This window comes from Chelonia mydas, chromosome 1 (assembly GCF_015237465.2).
Source record: "Chelonia mydas isolate rCheMyd1 chromosome 1, rCheMyd1.pri.v2, whole genome shotgun sequence".
Lineage (NCBI taxonomy): Eukaryota > Metazoa > Chordata > Testudines > Cheloniidae > Chelonia > Chelonia mydas.
Genome location: NC_057849.1, coordinates 109,437,968 through 109,463,929, shown reverse-complemented (window position 1 = coordinate 109,463,929; position 25,962 = coordinate 109,437,968). Strand labels below are relative to the sequence as shown.

At 40.7% G+C, this 25,962-nt stretch overlaps 1 protein-coding gene across 4 annotated transcripts in view; it reads right to left on the bottom strand.

Moving 5' to 3' along the window:
* The window catches only part of TMCO3 (transmembrane and coiled-coil domains 3), a 71,533-nt gene that overhangs the window by 20,107 nt on the left and 25,464 nt on the right, over positions 1 to 25,962 (bottom strand). For all 4 annotated transcript variants that reach the window (XR_005225133.2, XM_037897237.2, XM_037897243.2 and 1 more), the window contains exons 4-10: positions 21,002 to 21,181; positions 18,528 to 18,719; positions 16,677 to 16,805; positions 13,543 to 13,635; positions 11,934 to 12,120; positions 3,588 to 3,705; positions 1,701 to 1,896 (exon numbers count right to left, since the gene is read on the bottom strand). Coding sequence is in view for 3 of the 4 variants with exons in the window: in XM_037897237.2 (XP_037753165.1) it covers positions 1,701 to 1,896; positions 3,588 to 3,705; positions 11,934 to 12,120; positions 13,543 to 13,635; positions 16,677 to 16,805; positions 18,528 to 18,719; positions 21,002 to 21,181 (1,095 nt within the window). In the remaining variant the exon portion in view is untranslated. The remainder of the gene's footprint in view (positions 1 to 1,700; positions 1,897 to 3,587; positions 3,706 to 11,933; positions 12,121 to 13,542; positions 13,636 to 16,676; positions 16,806 to 18,527; positions 18,720 to 21,001; positions 21,182 to 25,962) is intronic.

Below are 25,962 nucleotides of genomic sequence, written 5' to 3'. Positions count from 1 at the left end.
TACACAGAAGTCTGTGAATTGTGAAATGGTTCTCCTGTTAACCTCTTCCATGACCTAAATTATAAAGATTAAAAGATGTTCTCCCTTAGCAAAAAGTGCCATGCATACCTAAGTCCTTTCCCAAGGTACGTCTACGCTTAGGGTGGTGTGTACAATACAGACAATGCATGCCCAGCTAGCAGTGTAGATGGTGAGGCATGGTTAGGCAAATTGAGTAGAGTACCCTACATACCTATACCCTACATGGCTCTCTACATGGCTAAGCAGCGCCTCCCACGTCTACACTGCTATATTTGGCAATGTAGTGTCCCACTGCCTCCACCCTGCTGGAACCTTTCCACACAGCAGGGAAGACTCTGGCAGTAGAGAGCTACCTGAGCCCTTCACTGCCACATGTAGATACACACCACACTTACAAACGTGGACACAACCTGCCTTGCCTTTCACTGTGGCACATAGCTACATGTATCCCACACCACGCCGCAAGTGTAGACAAAGTCCTAATGACAAGATTTTCTTAGAATGTATCTGAAAGCTTCTATGCACATTTTGCTGAACTTAATTGTTTTAATTACTCCATCTTGATCCTGCTTCTGCTCCCTATAAAATGTCTTAGTGCCAACATTTTGCTTTAAAAAGTTCACTATATTTTCTAAATTAATACAAACAGCACGTCCACAAGCTCCTCTCACTTTTATGGTCAGTTTCATACTCTGCTTCTGTCTTACACTATTAGTTCTCAAGAATAAACTTGGAGAACTGAAACAACAATCTAAAGCATGGTAACACCAGTAGAAATTCAAAGAGCATGAACAGATTCCGCAAATCCATATCAGTACTACTTCAAACGCACCGTTCATAAAGATTATGGGTGATAGCCACTTTCTGTTCTCCAACAGTCTGCTCTACTCCATGACTAGAATATGAAGCATTAAATTAATGGAGGGGACACTGAGACAAGAGAAATATACCTCTAAGATCTATCAAGAACTTATTAAAATTTAATGTGTGTACGTGTCCTAAGAAACTACAGTGTCTTCAAGGATCCATTATAGCCTTTAAAGAAAAAAGTATGGTTAAAAAAAGTCCCACCCACAAAAAAAAAACAAATTTGTAGTAAAGATTAAATTTGGTCAGCCAATAATGTTAAAAACAAACATAACAGAAAAAAAGCTGACTTTATTTCAGTAACTCAAAACCCCTCCTCAAATTATTTTTCAAATTTGTTTAAAAAAATAAAAATAAAAACACCGCAAAGAACCCAAACAAACAAGAGCAATTTTCAGCATTGGAAAATAGGATTTTAGACTTTTAGAAAATTGGGGCACACAATGAGGATTAACAGACCTTTAGTTGCAATACAAGCTAATATGATAATTTAGGACAAGCAGTTTTACTTTAAAATTATCTGTTGAAGTTCAACCTGATTTTATTTAGGTTAAATAAAATTAAAATTATTGTTCCTTAACTCCTAATCAATTACTACTTATCACTTATATTGCAGTAGAACTTAAAATGTGCTAGATGCTTTGATCTCCATGCACTTGAGTTTTGGTTTTAATTCTTGGTTTTAAAATACCAATTACAGAACTGTGGAAATATGTAATAAAGGTTAAATGTGTCAGCGTTTTTGGTATTGATGTCATATTAATCTGTACATCAAAGATATGCAAAAATGTTTTATTATTTTAAAAGATTACCGTTAACATAAGAAAGATGAAAGCAGATATTCCTAAAACGAGGATTTCTTTATTCCCTTTACTCTCCACATGCAACTTGCGATAATATGGTCCTATGAGATAAGTCTTTATAACAAGACATATAAGAAAAACAGCAGCCAGAGAAAAGAGAATTTGGCCAATCAGTATCAGTATTCTCAGTATTTCCATGACAATGCTAGAAAAGAAAAAAAGAAAAAAAAATGTTATTTTACCTGTTCTCTTGCCTTTAAACCAGTTTTCCTCAAGTGAAAAAATCTAATGACAAAGGTTTTCAAAAAGGGTTGCTAGTTAGCTTCCTAAATTCATATTTAGGAAACTCAATACAGGCCTTAATTATCAAAACTGCAACGCACCTAGTAATTCCTGCTAAAGTCTAGAATCTACTCACTTTATGGTCCAACACAGCCTGTATTGGCTGACCTTCAGGGCACAGCATATGGCTCAATAATTTACTCAGGCTTATATTTCAACAGGATGATTATGGGATATAATGAGATGGTATGGAAGGCATTTAATTTCATGACACAAATAACTTTTTCCCATCATTTGTTTTTACGTGAAGTATTGGGGTGAGGTGTTCTGATTTAATATTATACATATAAATAATATAAGGGTGCACATAGCATTGGATGACCATGTTTTGAGAAACCTGTAGGGACAGGATTTTATAATTGTACTGTAAGAATTGATGTAAACCTTGATTTCATTCTGCCAGCCACTCTTTTTGAATAACAGAAAGGAATGACTGTCTGAGACTGGGATCCTGTTTCCCATATGCATTACAATTAGGATCTGTTATAAATTTTAGTTAGTAAAAAGACCGGATTTTGTACTGTGTCTATGATAAATAGATTAGAGAATTGTTGAGAGCTTGAAGCCAATGTGAATCATTTTAGTTATAAAATTTAGCAAGGCTTAGTTTACAATGTATTCTGCTACCTTTGAAGGTTTCTGTGAAAGACTGTGTGAATGAGCAAAAAGGAAATGAGTACTTGTGGTACCGTAGGTCACGAAAGCTTATGCTCAAATAAATTGGGTAGTCTCTAAGGTGCCACAAGTACTCCTTTTCTTTTTGCTAATACGGACTAACACGGCTGCTACTCTGAAACCTGTGTGAATGAGGAATGCATGCATCAGGAAAAGATACGGTGTGAAGGCCACTGTTAACCAAATGGTCAAGAAAGGGGGAGTGAAGACACTTATCGAGATTTGTTGACGCCAAAGAACCATCAATGCGTATCCATGATTGAGGAAGGGCAAATTGACAACCCTGAGGTGAAGGCTGGCCCCCTAAAGACAATTGATTAAATCGAAACCAGGACAGGATGACCCTCTCAGAGGCGTTTTGGAATGTTAACACCAATCAAGGAGTAACCGGTCAGAAACTGACACAGCAAAATCTATAGACTTCAACAGAGAAAAAGGACTATAAGAACAGGGTGCTTTGTCATGGGACTTTGGGTTCGTCTTGCCACACTCCAGGAGCATCAGATTGCGACCAACAGAGCCCTGCTCCCCTCTGCGACCAATCTGGCTGGCCACTAGATTGATCCAGACTCTGGACTGGTAACTATAAACATTAACTGGCGGGTGGGTGGGTGTGTGGGTGTGGGTGTTTAAAAAGCATATGCTAACTGTTGTATTCTCAATACATATGGCATATTTGCCTTCTCTCTTATAAAGAGATCCCGTGTGCTTTGTACAGCATAACAAACTGACATTAAAAATTCTAAATATAGTTTTGTCATAGCCATACACAGATCCTTAAGCTTATGGGTGGGCAAATTCTATAAGCCACAAAACAATGAGGCTCTCTTCAGAGACAAATAAAGTACAAAAATAAATACATTTTTAAAACCTCTTTACCTGGAGTATGTGCTGGCTCCTGCTTGAATAAGGGTCGGCATAACAGCTATAAACAAACCAAGTTGTACATCCTGCATTACCAGCATACCAAGTAGTACACTACTGTAATCAATATCACCTGTTTGTCAGAAAAAGAAGCTGATAAAAATATAGCTTGATACAGACAAAACATTTAATGTCATCTGTAACAATGTTAGTAGTAACCATATATCTAGAGACTTCTTCATTGACTGAAGATATAGAATACAGTGTTATATTTTTTAAATCAACTACGTCAATCTAATTACGGAAATAATTATAAGCCATTTACAGGAAGCTTTTATCATGGATTAAAAAATAAGATTTTGCTAAAGCCAGCTGATCAGTTGTTGGGTATATCATTTCTATTCTGTAAACTAACTAAGATGCTGTAGAATGATAGACACAGAAGCCTGATGAATAGGCATAGCATGCATAAAATATTTCTTTTAAGTTTCATGCAATGGGATGTGAATAAATCTAAGTCGATGTCCATTAAGGAGATATGCAGTTTCTTTCTTAATTAAAATAGACCTGTGGGGAAGAAGAAAGGAGGTGCTCAAAAAGCTTATGAGGGGAAAATTTTGGGAATCATTGGGAAAATAAGCAGCCATTATGCAAGGTACATTTCTCCTCTGAAATGTGTTCAGGCAAAACTCTTCTGACTTTCCATATCTATTCCATATGTGCATTCAGAATCATATCTGCTTCTTTAGAGATAAAAATAAGTTTGCTTTTCAGTCCTGTTAGCACTGGAGCCAAAACAATTAAGAGATTGAGCTGCATTCTATTACTTCTTCTGTAGCAGAATTGTTTGTTAATTTCCGATCAGTTACATCTACACAAACCCATTGATAAATAACAGTTACGAACCTTTCTGTAACTGTTGTTCTTCCAGATATGTTGCACATGTCCATTCCAATGTAGGCATGTGCATGCCCTGAGCACAGTTGCTGGAATTTTCTCCCCCTACTGGTATCTGCTGGGTTTGCTCCAGAACCCTCTGGTGCCACACACTCATAGCGCCAGTAAAAGGACCCTGCTGACCCTGCTCCACCTCAGTTTCTTCTTATCGACGGACTCTGACAGAAGGGTAGGAGAGTGGGTTTTGGAATGGACATGTGCAACATATCTTGAAGAACAACAGTTACAGAAAGGTTAGTAACTGTTTTTTCTTCTTCAAGTGCTTTCACATGTCCAATCGAATGTAGATAATTCACAAGAGGGACAGCTCAGTGGTTTGAGCATTGGCCTGCAAAACCCAGGGTTATGGAGTTCAATCCTTGAGGGGGCCATTTAGGAATCTAGGCCAAAAATTGGGGATTGGTCCTGCTTTGAGCGGGGGTTGGACTAGATGACCTCCTGAGGTCCCTTCGAACCCTGATATTCTATGACAAGCAGTTGTACAGGAAGTGGGTTGGGAGTTCTAAGTCAGACTGACTGCAAGGCTGCCTGGCTGAAGTTGGCATCGTCTCTAGCCTGCTCAGTGATAACACAGTACATTGAGAACATGTGCACCGACGACCATGTTGCTGCTCTGTAGATGTCCTGAATAGGGACTTGTGCTAAGAAGGCAGCAGAGGAGGCCTGTGATCTTGTGGAATGAGCAGTCAGATTATCTGGGGGTGAGATGCCTGGATGCATGAAATAATCCAGGATGAAATTCTCTGGGCAGAAATGGAAAGACCCTTCATTCCCTCTGCTATTGCTATGAACAGCAGAGTTGATCTGTGGAATCGTTTGGTTCCTTTGTATGTAGAAAGCCAGAGCCTATCTAACATCCAAGGACTGTAGGCACTGTTCCTCTCTGTTCACATGACATTTAGAGTACAATACTGGTAGGAAGATTACTTGACTGCAAGGGAATTGCAAAACCACCTTTGGGAGGAATGACAGGTGTGGATGCAGCTGAACCTTATCCTTGAAGAAGATAGTATATGGGGATTCCAATGTAAGGGCACAGATCTCTTAAACTCTTCTGGCCAAAGTGATGGCCACTAAGACAACCACTTTCCAGGAGAGGTGCAACAACAAGCAGGTTGTTAGTGGCTCAAATGGTGGACCCATGAGTTTCGACAAGACAAGGTTTAGATCTCAGACAGGAATGGGTTTTCTAACCTGGGGGCATGCCATCTCCAGGCCTTTGAGAAAATGGATAACCATCTCGAGTGAAAAAAATGGATTGGTTGTTGACCTTGGGATGAAAGGCTGAAATGGCTGCTAGGTGAACCTTGAACTGAAGAGAGGGACAGGCCTGGTTTCAGCAGCAGAAGGTACTCCAAAATGAGCTGCAGAGAGGACTGCGTAGGTAGAATTCCCTGTTGGGAGGACCAGCTGGAGAACAGCTTCCATTTTGCAAGGTAGGTGGCCCTAGTGGAGGGTTTTCTACAGCCAAGTAGGACTCTATGGGCCTGCTCCGAGCAAGCTTGCTCCTCAGGATTCAGCCATAGAGTTTCCAGGCCATCAGATGAAGAGAGCTTAGGTTCAGATGGAGCAGGCAACCATGGTCTTGGAAGATCAGGTCTGGGTGGAGAGGAAGCAGTAGCAGGGTCTCCACCGAAAGGCCTCCGAGCGGGGTGAACTAATGTTGCCTGGGCCATGCTGGGTCTAGGAGAATGACCTGCGCTCAGTCCCGCTTGATCTTCATCAGAACCTTCTGAATGAGCGGGGTAGGAGGGAATGCATAAAACAAGTGATTTATCCATAACAACAGGAACATGTCTGTGAGAGACCCTGGGCTGTGGCCTCCCAGGGAGCAGAACTGATGGCATTTCTTGTTGTTGTGGGTAGCAAACAGATCTATAAGGGGAGTTCCCCATGCTTGGAAGATGTCCTTTGTGATGTCCAGTTGGAGGGACCATTCATGTTGAGAGAAGATAGATCACCTCAGCAGGTCTGCCAGCTGGTTCTGCATTCCTGGAAGGTAGGACGCTTCTAAACTGATTGAGTGTGCGATGCAGAGCTCCCACAGCCGGATTGCTTCCTGACACAAGGTGGAAGGGTGCGCTCTGCCCTGTCTGTTGATGTATAACATGGCCATCATGTTGTCTGTGAGAATCAAAATTATCTTGGTTTGTAATGTGGGGTAGGAACACCTGACAGGCTAGGCAGACTGCCTGGAGCTCCCTGACATTGATATGGAGGAAAAGCTCTTCTTGAGACCAGAGGCCATGAGTCCTGAGGGGTGGGCTCCCCAGCTGAGGTCTGAATCATCGGATGCTAGAGACATTGACAGCTGAGGCAGAAAAAAAGGGTACCTTCGCACATACCACACAGTGGTTCAGCCACCATGTCAGTGAATCGAGGACCTGAGCGGGAACAGTGAGCACCAAGTCCAGGTGATGACATGAGGGAGACCATACTGCAGCCAACCAGGCTTGGAGAGGTATGAGACGTACCCTCACGTGTTGCACTACATATGTGCATGAAGCCATGTGGCCCAGAAGACTCAGACTCTTTCATGTAGTCGTGATCAGATAAGCCTGGAGGGATCTTATCAGGGCTGTAAATTGAACAAAAGTGATCATCCGGAAGAAGGGCCCTCGCCTGCACGGAGTTGAGAACTGCACCAATTAACTCTATCCTTTGGACAGGAATAAGAGTGGATTTCTGGTCATTTACCAGAAGGCCTAGTGGCTGGAAGGTCGATTGGATGAGACGGATGTCAGATTCACCTCAGCTCTGGACCGGCCTCTAACCAGCCAGTTGTCAAGATATGGGAATACATGAACTCCCTTTTTTCTGAGAAAAGCTGGCACCACTGCCACACATTCAGTAAAGACCCATGGGGTGATGGACAGGCCGAACTGGTAATGAACTTGGTTCACGACAAATCTTAGGAATCGTCTGTGGTCTCAGAAAATCAATACATGGAAGTATGTGTCCTTGAGATCGAGAGCAGCATACCAATCCCTTGGATCCAGAGAAGGACTGATGGAAGCCAAGGAGAACATGTGGAACTAAGTTCTTGAGATAGCAGTTGAGACAACGCAGATCTAGGATTGGTCTGAAACCACCCTTGGCTTTCAGGATTAGAACACCTTTCCTCTTACGTTGAACAGAATCTTCCATGGCTCCGACTGAAAGGAGGATTTGGACTTCTTGTTCCAACAGTTGCTCATGAGAAGGGTCCCTGAAGATGGGCAGGGAAAGGGGGTGAGAAGGTGGGGTAGACAAAAACTGGATGGTGTATCCCACTTCAATTGTTCTTAGAACCTAATGATCTGAGGTAATGTGGGTCCAGGCATCAAGGAAGCACGAGAGTCGGTCGGAAAACAAAAGGGAAGCTGGATCCTGTGTTGAGGGGATTGTAATGTTGACCTTGAGCGTCTCATCAAAATGAGTGCTTCAAGGTCCCCGAGTGTCTGGGGTCAATCTGTATTGGTCCTGCTGAGGAGACTGATGGAGGGAGCCCTTCATCTGAACCTCCTGCTCTTCCTCCTCTGTTGATCTTGTCTTGCTGACTGGGCAAAGCAGAAGCCAGTCTGTTGGGGCCTCTGGTGCTTTCTGGATACAGCCAGGATATCATCATCAGACAATCCCTTGATTCTCTACCACAAATTTACATATGGGTCCTGAGATGACTCCGAAGCCCTATCCTGGAACCACAGATCTGCCTGCAGTAGGTAGGCATTTCCTCGTAGGTCAGCTGCCTGCTGGGAGAAAGTTCTTTTTTTCCTTCCTTCTTTCTTTTTTTAGCTTTGAGGGCAAGGTATACAGATCAAAGATTTCAAGGTCACCTTAGAGTCTTTAAGGTTAACTAGTCTAGCATCCGTTTGCTCTGAAAAGAGTAATGAGCCTTCAAAGGGGAGGTCTTGAAGTATTTGTTGCACCTCATGTAGAAACCCTGAGGACTGCAACCACAAGCTCCTGTACCCGGTTATAGCTGTGGCCGTTGATCTGGCTGCAGAATCAGCAGCATCCAAAGCTGCTTGAAGGTAGGTCAGCGCCACTGTCTTCCCTTCTTTGACTAAGGATGAGAACTCTTGTCTAGACACCCGGGGGAGCAAGTCCTTAAATTTTTGCATGGACTCCCATATATTAAAATTACAGCAGCCTAGCAAGGCTTGCTATGCTGAGCTGTAGAAGTCCAGGGAGTAGGCCTTCTGAACAAAAAGGTCCAATTTCTTTGAGTCTTTCACCTTCAGCATGGACCCTGCTTGACCTTGTTGATCCCTTTTGTTGGCAGTTGCCATAACCAGGGACCCTGGGGGTGGATGCAAGGAAAGGAACTTGTACCCTTTAGCTAGTACAAAATATTTACGTTCTGTATGGTTCACTGTAGGAGGGATAGAGGGAGGGATTTGGCACAGTGCCCTGACTGGGTCCATAATGGCCTTGTTAAGTGGTAAAGCCACTCTAGAGGGGCCCGCTGCCGACAAAATATCTAAGAGACTATGTGTTGTCTCCTTGACCACCTCTGCTTGTATTCAAAGTTTGAGGCTTCCCACTTTAACAAATCCTGGAATGCTTGTGGTCATCTTGTGGTGGGGACACCCCTGCTGCCACCACTGCCTTGTCTGGGGAGGACGATAAAGAGGCTATGACCAGCCAAGGAGCCTCCGTCACTTCCTCAGTGTCAGCAAAGACCTGTGGTACTTCTTCCTTCCTAAGAAGGAAGTGGGCGGAGTGGTGTCAGCAGGGCCCTTTAGACCAGTGCTATGAGTGCACAGCACCAGAGGGCGCTCGAGCTGATCAGACGGATACTAATAGGGGAAAAAATTCCAGCAACTGTGCTCAGGGCACGCACACACCTACATTGGAATGGACATGTGCAAGCACTCGAAAAAGAACAACAAGTTGCACAGTTGTCTGAGGTTCTGCACCAAAAAATTAAAATTTTCTGCACACAATATTTTAAAATTCTGCAAATTTTATTTGTCAATAGATAAATATGGAGGCTCCAAAATGGCAATGGGGAGCACAGGCCACTGGCTGCATGGAGGAGTGAGATCACCCCCAACCATCCCAGGACACGGACTCAGCAGTGAGGCTGCACCTGACCTTGACACAGCGCAAGGCCTGGACCTGCCCCCTGCGCAAGCTGCACCAGGTGCGGGCAGGCAGGCTCAGCCCGGCAGATACAAGTATGGAGGAGCTTAGTGTGGGTGGGATCCAGTGTGTGGTGAGAGGGTTCTGTGTGGGCCAATCTGGGTGTGAGCAGCTTAGTTTGGGGTCCAGGTATAGGGGGTCTGGATGCACAGAGGCTTGTTGAGGGTTCCAGGTGCAGGGGCAATAGGACTCTTCAGGGGCTCCAGGTGAAGTTGGCTGCAGATCAGAAGGAGGGGTCTGGGTGTGTAGGGTTCAGAGGGGGGTCCAGGTGTGGGGGACTCATTGGGGTGGTCCAGGTGCAGGGGGATGCGGTTCATCAGGATAGGGGTTTGAGTGTGGGGAGCTCAGGGGGAAGGGAGGTGGTCCACATGCAGGGTAATGGGGCCCAGTCTGGGGCCAAGGTGCAGGGTGGCGTTGACTGCAGGAAGTGAGGCTTGGCACGGGGGATTCAGGTGGAGGGCTCGGTATGGGGGTTCTGGGTGTGGAGGGGTGACACTTGGCAGGGGGACTGGATGTACAGGAGTTGGATGGACGGGGGGTACAACTCCCCATACAGTGACCCTTCCCCCATGGCAGAAGAACTATGGGGGCAGGAATCTGAGTGTGTGTGCAGAGCTTCCTGCAGCCCAGGGAGGTTTCTGAGGGTGGGTCTGACCCCAGCCCCAGCCGCTCCTTGCAAGGAAGAGGAAGTCCCATCCTCCCCTAACCCCAGCCTAGACAGGATTAGCAGCTGAGCCAGGCACAGGGTAGGAGCTACTAGCTAAGGCATCTCCAGCCCTGCCACTCCCCCTGCTATGGTGATTTACTTCAAGTACCTGAAGCAGCCAGCAGTGAAGTGACGTGCCCATGCTGCTGGGGAGAGGTACATGACCACTCTTGCAGCTTCCCTTTGCTTCCCTGTTAGAAAGTCATTTTTCTGCGGGGGAGAAAAAAAAATCTTTGGGGGACATGAATTCTGTGGACACACAGTGGCGCAGAATTCCCCTAGGAGTAATCATTTGACTTGAAGAACCTTTATTACTGGTCATGATTAAGGCTAAGATTTTATCATGGTTATTTTTAGTAAAAGACATGGACAGGTCATGGGCCATGAACAAAAATTCACGGAAGCCATGACCCGTCATCTGTGACTTTTGCTGATGTGGCTCCATTGTTTCCCCCTGCCACTGTGGTGGCTAGGAGCTGCTGGGTTCTCACCTCCACCCCACCTCACCCCACAAGGCTGTCCCCAGTTGCTGGAACCCTGAGGAGGCTGTCGTCTGTCGCTGGAAACCTGCCGGGGCCCCACTGGCTGCCAGCTCCAGTCCCACAGACCCAGGGGCTGAAGCAGAAAATGTCATAGAGGTCTCTGGAAGTCACTGCTTCCGTGACCTCTGTGACGTTAAAGTAGCCTTAGTAATGATAAATGAGAAGTAAACAACAAATTTTGATTCATAGAATCCAGGTTGACTTGTAGGGCTGATAGTTTGAAAACAAAACAAAAAATCTTTTCACCTGTAAACTGAGCAAATAATTAAACATGGAATTCACACACTGGAATTTTTACAGTCACATGGAGTAGAATTACACAAAGTGAAGTGTGTAGGAAAGGGAGTGCATTTCTTCTAAAAGGAAAAAAAATAGGAAATGCAGAACAAGTGCATAATTTAAGGAAAACGTTCAGACTCAGAGCCCTGAAATTTCCATTCATAATTTTCTTAGATATTTATTTAACCAAAAATTATTCATTGAGAATGCTGTCTTAACTTTCCATGTACGTGGATGTGTTACAGAAGCTAAAAGTATTTGGGGGATAGACTAATTAGCAGGCCTCACACTGCAGAAAGAAGGTGCAAGTTATTGGGTCAGGCCTTTCTGCCCTCATGGCAGATTGGTAGTAGCAGTCTTAATCTGGCGATTTAGCACAAACATGAAAATCACCTGTGGCCGAAAGGGTTAAAAATCAGTGTGGGACTCCATTACAGAGGGATGTCATAAAAGAGAACATGACACCTTATAAGTACATGATGTTATTATCTATTCAGATATTTCTATTGATATTTTAGAGGAAGTGGGCCTGTGCAAACCATACAAAAACAAGCAAGCACCAATGCTTGGTATTATCAAAATAATATTCCAGGCTCCCCATCAAGTTAGTACATTAAATAGTAACGGCAATGTTCTTTTTTCTATTTTGTCTCAGGTCATTAGTATGATGCTCAACCATTTTGAGAATTTATTACAGACATTTTTAATCAGTGCTGTCATTGGGACAATCCATATCTAAATTGCACCTACCTTCTTTATCTCCTCGAGCACTCCCTACAAGGAATCTGGATACTAAGGGTGTGCTGGATAAGGATAAACAAGTAGAAATGAAGACACTCTGTGTTGGTCTAATCTGTAGTAAATGTCCCCATAGTAAGCCAAAAGCAATCATCAGAAGTGTCATGTAACAGGGTCCTTGCAAAGATATCTTCCACACCTTGAGGATAACACAGTTAGATTTGTATTGTATAACCTGAGGGTTATTCTCTCATTGATGAATGTTACATTGGTTTTCAATGCAAGTGAGGAGTAAAATAGATCCATGTGATTTTGGGCTGCAGAACTATGCCATAGAAGTAATAGCCCCCCACTACACAGCTCTGCTGAGACTATGTCCAGTGTTGGGTACCTCATTAGATGTATTAGACAAACTGGAGGGAGTTCAGAGAAGAGAAATGAAAATAATTAAAGGGCTAGATGGTCTGACATGGTAATTGTTGACAAACTGAACTATACAAACATCACATAGGCAGAGGAATTATTTAGCATGATGCAAGGAGTACAACTAGGAGTAATGGGATAAAATAAAGAAAAGGAAAAAAAGTTACATATCAGGAAAAACCTCCCAAATATGAGCACTACCATGCTATGGAACAGTTTTTAAGAAAAACCCCATCCCCCAAAATTATTTAAAACTAGACAGGACAAAACACTAGAAAATATATTGTAGCAGGTACAACTCAATCCAGCAATGGCAAGGTATGGATTAGTATACGGTTTAATAGGTCTTCATCTTTAAGAGCTGTAATTTGAGTGTCTAGTGAATATAATTAAACTTAGATACCCATATAATTGTCCACATATCAATAAAATAGACCTCCTTTTATGAGCTCTCACTGACTTTTAACCATCAATTTAAAACAAACATAAGCCATGCAAAATGTGTCTTTTCAACTATTACTGTTATTTGTATTATTGTGCTAGTTTCAATAATTTATTTTGCAACAATATATTTTCAATTAAAAATAATGTATCTTAACCTTGCATCATAAAACTGGCTGCAGTTTCTGACTCTCTACATTAACAAGTCAACTTTTCTTTAACATATTTGTCTCTTTTTTGCAGAAGTCTGACTGTCTCAATATATAAATTAGGTTATACTATGGTACATGTCTAATCAAGGGCCAACAGGCTCTTAAAACACATTTCATCCAGTACACTTTATGTTGTAAATCCATCATATGGTGTTTAATCCATTAACTATGCCTTGCAGGACACATGCCTGCATCACAACATTGTGATGTCTACACCTCTACAACTGGATTCAACATCACAATGTAATATAGTTGGATTGCCCTGCAGTAAGTGTGTGTCTTAATTTCCTAGAAATCATGAACTGTTCTGGGAAAATCAAGAGGGATATTAAAATAGGCACTAGGATAACATTTTTTGCATTCTTTCTCCTCCTTAACACTCAGTATCTGTGGAAAGAACCAGAGAGATATTTCTCTTACTTTGAAGATCATGGTCAAACTACATTAAGATATATTGTAGACAGGCTTTTAAATGCTGAAATATAATTGATAACTTCATCACGACCAATCAAATCCTGAAATTCAGAAGTTTTATACAAAAATACCTTTCTCAGCCTTTCAGGGGAAAACTCCAGACCAACTAGAAACAGAGTGAAGAACACACCAAACTCTCCTAATGTCTCCACTTGTACAATAGACTGCAAAATAAGAATATAAAATGTTCAGTGTACTAGTCTGCTTACGAGAATATATCACATCTACATTACTATTTTAGCTATATAGTGCTATGGGACATAGGATGGTACGTGTACAAATTTCTAGACAGGCAGTACCCCAATTGTGGTCTGTGGAGCACTTACTGGTAGTCATATGGTGCTGGCTCTCTTTGTTCACAACTATTTTTGAAGGTGACCAGGCTCTCTTTTACAAAGATGACTTACAAACAAGAAGGAACCTGCCTACCTGCCTCTTTTTAGGGGCTGTTGCTACATAAGGAGTGGTGAAAAGGGAACAAGAGCTGCCTTCAGGAACTGGCGCCACCAATAGGAGACAAATGTCCCAAGGAGTGGAAAAAAAAAATGAAGCAGCTGGGCAACATTTCCAGAGGAGAAGGAAACCAACCAGCAGGGAAGCAGGTGCAGGACAAAGACAAGGGGACCAGGTGGCAGAGAAGCATGTACAGGTGTAGCAAGGGGAGAGAATAATAGAACAGATTAAATGAAGAGCAAAAGTAGGTATTCGTTTTTTTCACAAGTGACTGAACATTTCACATTAGACAGCTAAAAATACATAAATACTTCCTTGCAGCAACTACAGCAGTTACTTTGAAAAGTGATATTGGCATGTTACGTGACTGGAAAATAAAGGGTGATGGCCTGTGCAATCGCACAGAGGTGGTGTTCTGCAAGACAACCTCTCTATTAACATGTGGTGCACACTATGAAAATTATAACGAACCCCTGATCTGTTCTAAAACATCTTTATCACTAAACAGCCAAATTTTTAAAGCATGTGTCTACTGTAAGTACACAGACTTTTTTGTAATTACATATTCATTAATTTACCTTCTCTCCAATTTTCAATCCCTCACTTATTGGGCAAAAATCTCTCTTGGAAACTAAAGCTTTGCATGCTTACTCTGCAAGTGGACTTTTGCTAAGATTGGCTGAAATGAGTTTTGGCGTTTTTGTTTGTATTCTTCTAGGAATGCACGAAGGAAGTTGAAAATTTGAGTTGAAGAGAAGTTTATTGTTCCTCCAACAGATTATTTTAATCGATGTTTTAAGTCCCACCAAACTAATCTTCTGTTCTCCACTATTGCTTCAATAGTCCCTAAACTCCCTCCCCTGCTTCGTCCTCACAGTTTACAGATTACCTGTGACAGATGAAGCAAGATGGAGATAGAGAGCCAGTGACAAATCTTATGCTGAGTCGGATTACAAAATACATTTTTTTTTTAAAAAAGATTTTATTCTGTGGCTATGCAGAAAGCAAAGAAAGTTTTCAAAGCACTCAAGTTTGCAGAGGCCAATGCTGAGCATTGCTGAAAATCCCACCCATAACATTATCATCCTTCAGTATTTGACAGTGATTATAAATAAATGCACTAATATAATTTTGTAAGAACCTGACAAGTGCATGACTAATTGCATTAAAATTAATGTAAAGGTGAAGAGACCAGTGCCATTATTTAGTGGAAACATTGTGTTCTGAAAATGTAAATGGTCACTGAAGTCAGTGGGAGCAGAGTTAAGCCAATGCCAAGTACTTTTGAAAATACCATCTATAAGTTTATTTTCAGCTGTAAAGATTTGAATTCTAAAAATGTTCAATGTATTTTGTCTACAGAAGGAATTCATAACAATCCTCATGTGGTTTGCATTAAATCCTTCTTCAGTGTTTGTAAAGCACTTTGAGATCTTTTGATTACAATTCCATAGATCAATTTTTACTCAACTAATTTCCCATTTAATAGCAGGGGAGACAGGCCTAGAACTCCTGTTTACACAGACAAGAATTTCACAGTGTTTATTTCTCTTGTGTTTTTGGCAATAATTCTGACAGAATTAAATTTAAATTAGAGATTCAAAAAGGGCTGAACTTGGTAAATTTGTAAATAAATGCCTATTAGTTGCACTTACTGAACATGGATTGATGTCTCCTGAGCTAAATGTACACGAAGCCAAAGGTAGTCCTAAACCACACCTCAGGGGACACATGTCTCTGATGTCTTCATAAGTGAGGGAGCCTCTGCCTAGCTACTATATTGCTTTGCAGTGTTGAATATTTTCTCGACCTATAATTCATTCCGATAGACTCAAGTTGGTGCTCTTCTCTCTGCTATTCAGAAGCCCTGTGGTTGTATCTCTGTGATCACTCTGCCACCTCTTTGCCTTTCATTGCAGGTAGAAAATGACACAGTGACAGCAAAGTGGAGAAGGCAGATGCCTCTCTTCCCATAGTAACAGCATCACCACCTAATACTTCTCAACAGTTAGAAGATTCAAAGCAAGAGAGGTAGCTAGAAAACGGGATAAAGAACACCATTGATTATGGGGAAGTGAGAGATGTTCTCTGTACCTCCCCAGACTAGAATCCGGCCTGCCTCTCCCTTCCTCCTACAGGCCGCATCCTTCTAAAAATCAGAGGCGATAGTGTGAAACAATTCTTAGGTTAGTGAATTTTATTTATTTACTCATGAGAAACATGACAGATCATAGGAGAAGACTTGAAGAGCTCTTTGGAAGCTCAAAAGCTTGTCTCTCTCACCAACAGAAGCTGGTCCAATAAAATATATTACCTCACCCACCCTGTCTTTTTAATATCCTGGGACCAACATGGCTACAACAACACAGCACAGATCACAGCAGAGCCCCTGAGTAGGAGCAACTATAATACGGAAAAGTAGGGTTTTATTCCAACTCCACAGGAAAACAATTTCTCACTGTAATTAGCCTAGAGAAAACTCACTTGCTTTCATTTAAAAAAAGTAAGTTTTTACCCTTCCTGGGGGTGGAGAAAAACTTGAAAACATGAATGAATGCTAAAGGATCTGAAATCAGAAGGCAAATAAAAAGAACACCAGACGTAGTCTCCTTAAAATCCTATGATTTTCTGGGGCCTGTCTCATGATTTTCAAACAATGGAAGTTGGCAATACTGTAAATCTTTAAAAAATTATTAAAAGCAACCCTAAAAATGAAGACAGGTATTAAATAAAAAAAGTCTCACTCTCTTACCTTAATGCTGTTTAATCCTGATGGTCCCAAGAGTACTCCACAGATGATGTACCCAAACATGGTTGGCAATCCTATCATTGTGCACAACCAGCCACATGGCAAAGATAACATTCCTATGGTCACAATATCCTAGTGTATAAAATTGATTAATATATTAATATAAAAGTCATGAGGAAGTTGTGGTGAAATTAAGGGCTATTCCCAACCCTTAAAGTTTAGTGGCAATGTAAAAATAAATTTAGACAATATCTTCCATCCGCAGAGTTCAAAGAATGTTACAGGTATGAATGAACTGAGCCTCAAAACTCTTATGTGGTAAGCATCACTACTGCCACTTACAGATTAAGAAACTGAGGAACAGAGTTGTGTTTTATAAATGTAATAGACCTTGCCTGTTTTTGCAGCTGAGAGGATTAAAAAAGTAATTTTTTTAAACCTGTAATTGATGTTTCTGTATATTAGACACACAGCTCTGGAAAGCTGCTCTCAGCACACAAGTCAGACAAAAAGATCTGACACAGATCAGACAGTGATATTATGCCAAAAGTTTTGGCTCTGAGGACTTTGAATCCTGCCATGTCTCTCTTGACCTTCCCAAATGAAGCTTCCATAAGAGAGAAATACAAGGAAATATTAAAGGAAGAGCTAAATCCATAATACTAAAAAGTGTCAGCCAGAAGTAGCTCATATTCCCAAATGAAAAACAAACCAACTGTAGCAAAAAAATTCAAAATGAATAACAAGAATGCTAATGATCCACGTATATCAAAGCATTAATATCTGTAATACTAATGAGAGACCTTCCAAACTGGTGTATCCAAAATACAGGAACATCATTTACATATAAACATTCTAATTTCTGGATTCATCAGTCTGGAATTAGTCCCTTACAGAAGAGAATGGCGGGGGTGCATGCAGCAAAGTCTTCAGATAACTGATCTCAAAACTGACCAAAAATGTGGCAAAAACATGGCCAAAAATGTCTCAGTAGTTACATTAAGTGTTGATCTGGTGAAAAAGTATGAACTACAGGTTTGCATCTCTAATTCTATCCAGATCTCCCCTCTCACATCCCAAAAAGGAGGCGGCCCCAGGCTTTCATACTACAAGCTCAAAATCAGATAACCTTTGCACTTTTCTTTGCCCATTTCTTTCTTCTAATAATTTAGCTAGAGAAAAACAAAGGAAGTGTCATGTCTCCTACCGGAAAGTGAATAGACAGAACAGAGTTTCGTACTTCTTGCAAAAGATTCTGCACCACCACCACCACCGATTCATTGGAACTGCAAACTGATCTGAAGATTGAGGGTCCTGGAACAAGAGGATGCTCTATGACCCTTTTAGGCAATGGTTCACAGTCCTGATGAAGGGGAAATGACTCACTACGAGGGAGGAAACACAAGAAATGTGTGTTTGGGAGAGACAGGGCAAGACCAAGAATCCTTTACACCAAAACATCTGGTACATGTTGACTGGTGCTTCTGCTAGAAACTCACATGATGAGAATAACTGATACAAGTTTTCCAGACTGGTGGTATCAGATTGCAGATTTTTTTTTATTTTAAAACTACAGTCTTAGTACGTACAGTTCAAAGGGGTGAAAGAAGACGAGTGCTTTTGCCTTGTCTGAAGAAATTTGTTTTAAAAATGTTTAAAAGATTTGTTTTTTAAAAGTTAAGGGCTGATAATAGTGTTCTGAACATGTAAAATACATTCTTTTCCTTATCTTCAGGAAGATCAAGGTAAGTGCAACACTAAGTTTTTGATAAGGGAAGAAGGGTGGAATTTGAGAACTTTTCCATCTACTAGATCAAGATAGACAATACTCTAAATAAATGTATAACAATTTACCTTTATGAAATGGCGATCAGCACGAGGGATGGTTGAATCCCTGGGCTTGGTAAGTATATACTGATTGTTTTGGGAATCAATAAGCATGCTAAGACCCAAGTCATCTTCCACTTCTCTTTTTGAAATATTTCTCTTGGAGTCTGCTTCATCTTCTTCCACCCTTAAAACTGCTTCAAAGTTGACACCTCTCACCTGGCAGAAAACACGCATTTCTCAGTAGAAAAGTAGATATTCAAGTCTCAGACTGATATTTTTACACGATCTGCTTTTAATAACAAACGTATAAACAAGTTCAAATACTGATTAGATATTGAGGGTTTGTTACTATAAAGTTAACACAATTAGGAATTTAGGGAATAAAGACACTGATGGGGGTAGGCATGGATGGCACTAGAGTGATGTCAGTGTTGTAAGGGAGGCAGTATGACCTAGTGTATAATACACCAGACTGGAATTAAGGAGACAGGGTTCTATTCCTGGCTCTGCCATTGATCTGCTGAGTGACCTTGGGCAAGTCACTTCACCTCCCTGTACCTCAGTTTCCCCGTATGTAAAATGGGTCTTTCTAAAGCGCTTTGAGATTTACAGATGAAAGGCGCTATATAAGCGCTAGGTGTTATTAATTAACAGTGAGTGTTGAGGACTCTGAACATCTAATGGGCCAATATGAACACTTCTGGAGTCTGTCTCCTAAAAGGAGTATTTATTGTATGTGGATTGCACATGACAAGTCCTATTTGCCTGTTTTATGTGCGATTGCTATTATCTTGCATAGGAGGCTTAACAGAATTATTTTCCTTTCCTTTTTATAAGAACATAAGAACGGCCGTACTGAGTCAGACCACAGGTCCATACAGCCCAGTATCCTGTTTTCCAACAGTGACCAATGTCAGATGCTCCAGAGGGAATGAACAGAACATTCATCAAGTAATCCATCCCCTGTCGCCCATTCCCAGCTTCTGACAAACAGAGGCTAGGGATACCATCCCTATTGTGTTATCCTAGTTGGTTATATTTTTGATGAAAACTTACGTTTAGATTACTGATTCTCTGTTAATAGTGCTCTTTTCCTTACAAAAGTCTGGTTTGTAGCCCAGGTTTGGTATAGTTACATGTTTTGTTTTGGTTCAAGAAAAATTACAAGAAAATACTGAATGCTTCTTGCTAAACTGAAGTGGGGACCTGAGAAGGCCTCTGACTGGTACTTTATTCCTTCTCCCCCACGTAGGAGCAGAGGGAGGAAGAGAGAAAAGAAATACATTGGAGAAAAAGGAGCCATTCAACCTCTTGCCAATTAGCAAGAAATGCAGCATGAAAGGGGTCTGCAGACACACCTGGCCTCCTTCCACACAGCATTCGGCTGACACCATTAGGCTGTACCACTACTAGCAGGGGTAACAGAACACAGTGCTATTGCCAACTACTCCCCGGTCACTGCTAACCATGACCCCCATCTACAAGGATGGGCCAACCTACAATAGAGAAAAACATAACAGCTAGTTGTTTCCCAGCAGGAGACCACCACAAAAGGGGCCTAGAGAGGCCCTGGCTCCCTCCTAAAGGACAACTTCCTGTCCCCCATAACGCAACTCATGAACTGTGCAGACCTTGCACCAGGTACTGCAAGCCAACAAAAACCTTTCCCACCAGAACTTCCAAGAGTAGAAGCCAAGGCCAAAAAGCTGCGACCTTATGTTCAGATAACAGGACTGACTGGAGAGGCTCTAAGGAAGGCTGATGGGGAAGGCATGGAGAAACGGATGTGTTTCTTATTCCAACACACGCACAAGGTTAACCTGGGGATTGTTTCTTTCCCCGAGTCTCCCACACCCACAGAGCCATTGCAAGTAGTCCAAGAGACTGACAGCAGATGAAGTCCATGGAAAAAAGCCACTGCAAATGCAACAGAGGTGTTTCATGCCCTTACCTTGCACACTATTCCTTTTTTCAGACTGTGAAACCTAATTTCAAGGGTTCTCCTTCTCCCATTATATTCTCAACAAAAATGGAGGGAGAAAAAAAAATCAGAAATAAAAATGGAGGCTAATTTTAACAGGGTGAGCCTGTATTTTGAGAGCCTAGAGACTCCAAATATCATTGGGCTAGAGGACCCTGAACAGTTATGTCAACATCACGATGTGCAAGTCTGTTCCACAACATAATAGTTAAAAGTGGCAATCATATTTAAGACTTCCAGACTAAAAGAGACAAAAAACACACTAGTGATATGGGAGATGACAGAGTACCTGCTTCCTGGCAAGCAGTCATAATAGCTCTAAATACACAATTTCTTCTGTGGGAATCAAGGGACAGGAAAGATATGTAATAAGGTCAAATATTTTAAAGTTGTCACTAGATTATTACCACTATGTATTACATCTGACATAAAAGTAGCATCAATGCAATGCTTAATTCGATCTAAAAATGAAAGTATATGAATTAAAAAGCAGAACGATTTCTACAGTGTCACTTACTGATTTGTTGTCATCAAAGGCATGTTCTTCTATTTCCTCTTCCAGCCTATCAGCCGCTTTCCTAACATCTTCAAGAATTTCATCTAGCATGGACAGGCTTTTATTTTGATGCTGCATATTCTTCAGGGCTTCAACCTGATGTTTTTCTGCTGCTAAAAGTTCAACATATTCTGTTTCCTCCTGTTGGATTTTACAGCAAATAAGAATGAAGTTTTTATTTGATCTTTGAACAGGACAACATTCCACCTTATTAACATTTATTTATACTATTTTTGAAACAAACCATTTTACAAGAATTAGAACTTCATAGCAAATTTTATGAAAATAATTCTATTGAGACTTTACAGTTGTTTTTCTACCTTTTATTTATTACTTGAGAAGACTCATCTTATAGGTGGATTCCTCTGTTCTTTTATAACATTTAAAAGCAGATGGAAAGCTGAGGACAAGGAAATATCATAGAGGGGACACCCTAATATATCTTCTAGAGAGTTTCTTAATTCCAAAGCCAAGTACAATTGAAAAATATATATTTTAGCAAGGAAGTTAGAGCATAGTGAACTAAAAAGTATGACTTCACTAGCTATTACCAAGCAAACAAATATAATGGAAAATATGCTCAAAGTTTTATAAACCTCTATATAAAATCAGGAAATGGTTTAAAAAAAAAAAAAAAAAAGGCCACAATTGTGCAACCATAAACAGAAAAAACATGAACATGTCAAGTGAGCTCAGAAAAGGGAAGGTGAGATTTATAAGCATGCTTTCAAACAACAGAAATTAGCAGGTAAGAAAACATTTCTCTTTTTCAAAGTTGCATCCGCTAACCCTTACAAATGGGATGTAGATAATCAGAAAAAGCGTTTACACTGAGAAAAAGCATTCTAAATAGAGAATAAGATGAAACAAAAAGGTAAGCCTGAGTTTGGTTTGGCTGTGACCTAGAGATCTCTCTGGTAAATAAAGCTTCAGATACCAACCAGAGATCCAATTTGTAGCACGTGGAAAAAGTAGAGATCAACAATCAAGTAGCTGTCTTGCATAAAATGGTTGAGGTTCCTGCTCACTCTGTATAAAAAGACACTGCTGCATTATGTGCCCTGATGTCAGAAGGCAATTAAATGCCTGATTTCTTGTGCATCTTTCCAATTCAATGTCTTATGCATTTAGTCTGAAGTGTTTTGGTCCCTGCACTTCAGCTGTAAGGAAGAACAAAGTGATGACATCTTGTGATTCAGTACATTACAAATATACTGTTATGGCTTCACTATCAAATTTTAGCTTTCTCCTCCTTTGAAATTTCAGGTGCAGAAAGGTTTCAGAGTAGCAGCCGTGTTAGTCTGTATTCGCAGAAAGAAAAGGAGTAGTTGTGGCACCTTAGAGACTAACCAATTTATTTGAGCATAAGCTTTTGTGAGCTTTTGTGTAGCTCACGAAAGCTTATGCTCAAATAAATTGGTTAGTCTCTAAGGTGCCACAAGTACTCCTTTTCTAGGTGCAGAAAGGATAGCAGAACAATGGAAGGTGCAATATTATCTATTGACAATGTACCATCTCAAATAGGCTACTGGTCAAGGTTACAACTACTAAGATTGCAACCTTTAATAGAGAAGTGTTAAGTAGTTACTGAAGCAAGAGATTCATAGGATGCTCTGTCAACAGGGTGGAGTGATTTAAATCAAGGCCATTTAAATCATGATTTAAACCACCAACTGGAAAGCCTTGATTTAAATAATTGATTTTAATCAACTTTTCTATTTGTACTTGTTCTTTTCTAAAAAAAGGTGCATTCTCAATGGCTGACATAACCATTAAAACACCTTAATTTACAACTAGAGTCTTTGTACCAAATCTAGTGCATCTTTTTGCTACCTAGGAGGGTACGTTATAACTATATCTGCTTTATTTAAGCAATTACATAATAAGAATATGAAAATATTAAGCTAACTGTACATTTTAGTATGTTAGAAAATGGTGAATGATATATTGCTTATTAACTAATTAACTTTTTCTCATGATTTGTGTCAAGGTGCCTTAGGATGGTAACTGGAATTTAATTAAAAACACAAAACCGTATATCCAATTTATTTTTATTAAACAAAACAACTTTAAATGTTTTGGATAAATCTCTTATCACAACATGCATCACATTTACAACTAAATGATTTATTAAAACAGCAGGATTAACAATAGCCAGTGAATTAATATTTCAAGTCAGCCTTGGGAAAAATTTCAAATATGCCTAAGTGAAAATGACTGAAGCTTAAGTTCCTACTCGCCTAAGTCTATTCAAAATGAGAGTCTCCTAAAATTACTTAGGCTGACCTATTGTTCCAGATTTATAAAGCTTGACTTCAAAAGCTAGATGTTTTCCCCCCGGATTCTTCATATAGAAAAGCAGCCTTTAACTCAATGTTTTTGATAAAGGCTCATGGATCCAGCATATTTATTTTTAAATTAATGTTTTAAGAAATTTTAATAAGTTTCGGCCTTAACATATTTTGTATTAAGTTTACTTTTTAAAAATAAACCTGTTTAAAATGAAATCTGAATTTATTATAATTTAAATAAAATTAAAAAAAAAATCTGATTTTTTCCAAAAGAATTGTTGATTTTAAATCCACTCTCTCGGTCACAGCACAAAACATTACCATGAGTTTCTTTGGGATAGGGAAGAGAATGAAGGTGGTAGAGAGAAACATTTTTAAAAGACTGAGATGCATTAACTTAGTGAGAGCATGTAAGAATTCGGAAAATAGAATGTGATGTCAGGCTTCTGCTTTTATTTGGATCCAAAACACTAGTAACAGCCACTATCTGGACCTTAATGGATCTAACACCAACACCAAGCATAAAAAATTGTATTGCATATAACACAAGACATGAGCAGTTTTCTTTTATAAATTACATTGTTCTCCCCTTTACACAGAGAACAAGTCCATCCCATTTAGTGACAAATCATGAATAGCTTCTTTGATGTTAATGTTGTGACAACAATCTGTTCAGAACAACCCTGTCACTTCAGATTACCCCTTTAAAATTCTTTCCAGTCAAAGACTCCAGGTTGTGACGAAAACCCTGGCCTTGGTGTACAGATTTGTTTATTATGTTTAGAATTGCCAGAACCCACAGTCTCACTGGCACGATGAAAATTACCCTTTGCCAGACAGATCTTTGACAATGTTCCTAGAATAAGTGGTGTTGGGGGGAAAATTAACAGCAAATGTGGCCAGGCCAAATGTCAATAGCTTTAGCTCTTCTATCTAGTTCCCTGGTAAAGAATATTTGTACTTTCCTAGGAGGCTGCATGCTTCCCAACCCTTTATAGCTCTCTGCTAGAAAGCACTGTTTGAAGGGTAAAAACGTCTCCTAGCAGCTCTGGATCTGATGCACAGACACTCTCCTTGGACTGTGAGAGAAATATAGGATGCCTTTAGAATCCTGGCAGTTTTTCCTTACAAGAGGAGCAATTCATGCCAGCTCCTCCCCTAGGTCAGGACTGTGACAGGTTCGGCCACAGAGACCCCCCTTGGGACTGTCACCTGATGTGTTGAGACTACCGCTGAGCCCTTTTTCCCTGCCAGCTTTGGACTTCAGAACCCTGCCTTGTTGAGCCAGATACGCTAGCCTGCTGCAAACACAGACTCAAGTCTGAACCATGTCCCCCAAAGCTGCAAACTTAACTGAGAATGGCTTAGCAAGTGTTCCTATCTCTAGCAGCCAGACACCCAGCTCCCAATGGGATCCAAACCCCAGATAAATCTGTTTTACTCTGTATAAAGCTTATACAGGGTAAACTCATAAATTGTCCGCCCTCTATAACAGTGATAGAGAGCTATGCACAGCTGTTTGCTCCCCCAGGTATTAGTCACTAACTCTGGGTTCAATAATAAGCAAAAGTGATTTTATTAAATATAAAAAATAGGATTTAGGTGGTTCCAAGTAATAACACACAGAACAAAGTAAGTTACCAAACAAAATAAAACAAAACCACGCAAGTCTTAGCCTAATACATTAAGAAACTGATTACAGATAAAATCTCACCCTCAGAGATGTTCCAGTAAGCTTCTTTCACAGACTGAACTCCTTCCTAGTCTGGGCCCAATCCTTTCTCCTGGTACAGTTCTTATTAGCTCCAGCTCAGGTGGTAACCAGGGGATTTCTCATGACTCGAATCCCCTTTGTTCTGTTCCACCCCCTTTTATAGCTTTATCACAAGGTGGGAATCCTTTGTCTCTCTCTGGGTTCCCTCCCCTCCTTATAAATGGAAAAGCACCAGGTTAAAGATGGAGTCCAGCACCAGGTGACATGGTCACATGTCGTGCGAGCCCCCGCTTCTTTCCTCCAGGACTGGCCTGCACGTATGCAGTGGAGGCTTACAAGTAAACAGAGCCATTTACCACCAATTATCCTTCTTGATGGGAGCCATCAAGATTCCAAGCCACCATTAATGGCCCACACTTTGCATAGTTACAATCGGAGTTCAGAGTAACACTTTATATTTCTAGCTTCAGATACAAGAATGATACATTCATATGAACAGGATGAACACACTCAGTAGATGAGTTTTGTAATGATACCTTACAAGACACCTTTTGCATAAAGCATATTCCAGTTACATTATATTTACACTCAAGCATATTTCTATAAACATATGGAGTGGACATCACAAGGACAAACTGTAGAAAAAACAAGTTAGAGATCAACTGTGGTAAAGTAAATAAGGCTATAAACTGAAAACAGATTAGCTACATCTGAACAGTAACACAAAAAGATCTCTGATCACTTGAAGGACAGTTGGAGGCAGAACTTCTGTAATATTTATCCAGGGGGTCCTTTACTATTCCACCCTTGCCACAGCTTTGCAAATGCCCCAATCCTGCAATGGAGTAGAGGGAGCCATCTGCAAGGAATGGCAGGTGGGTCCATGAAAACAGGGCCGGCCCACAACATTTTGGCAC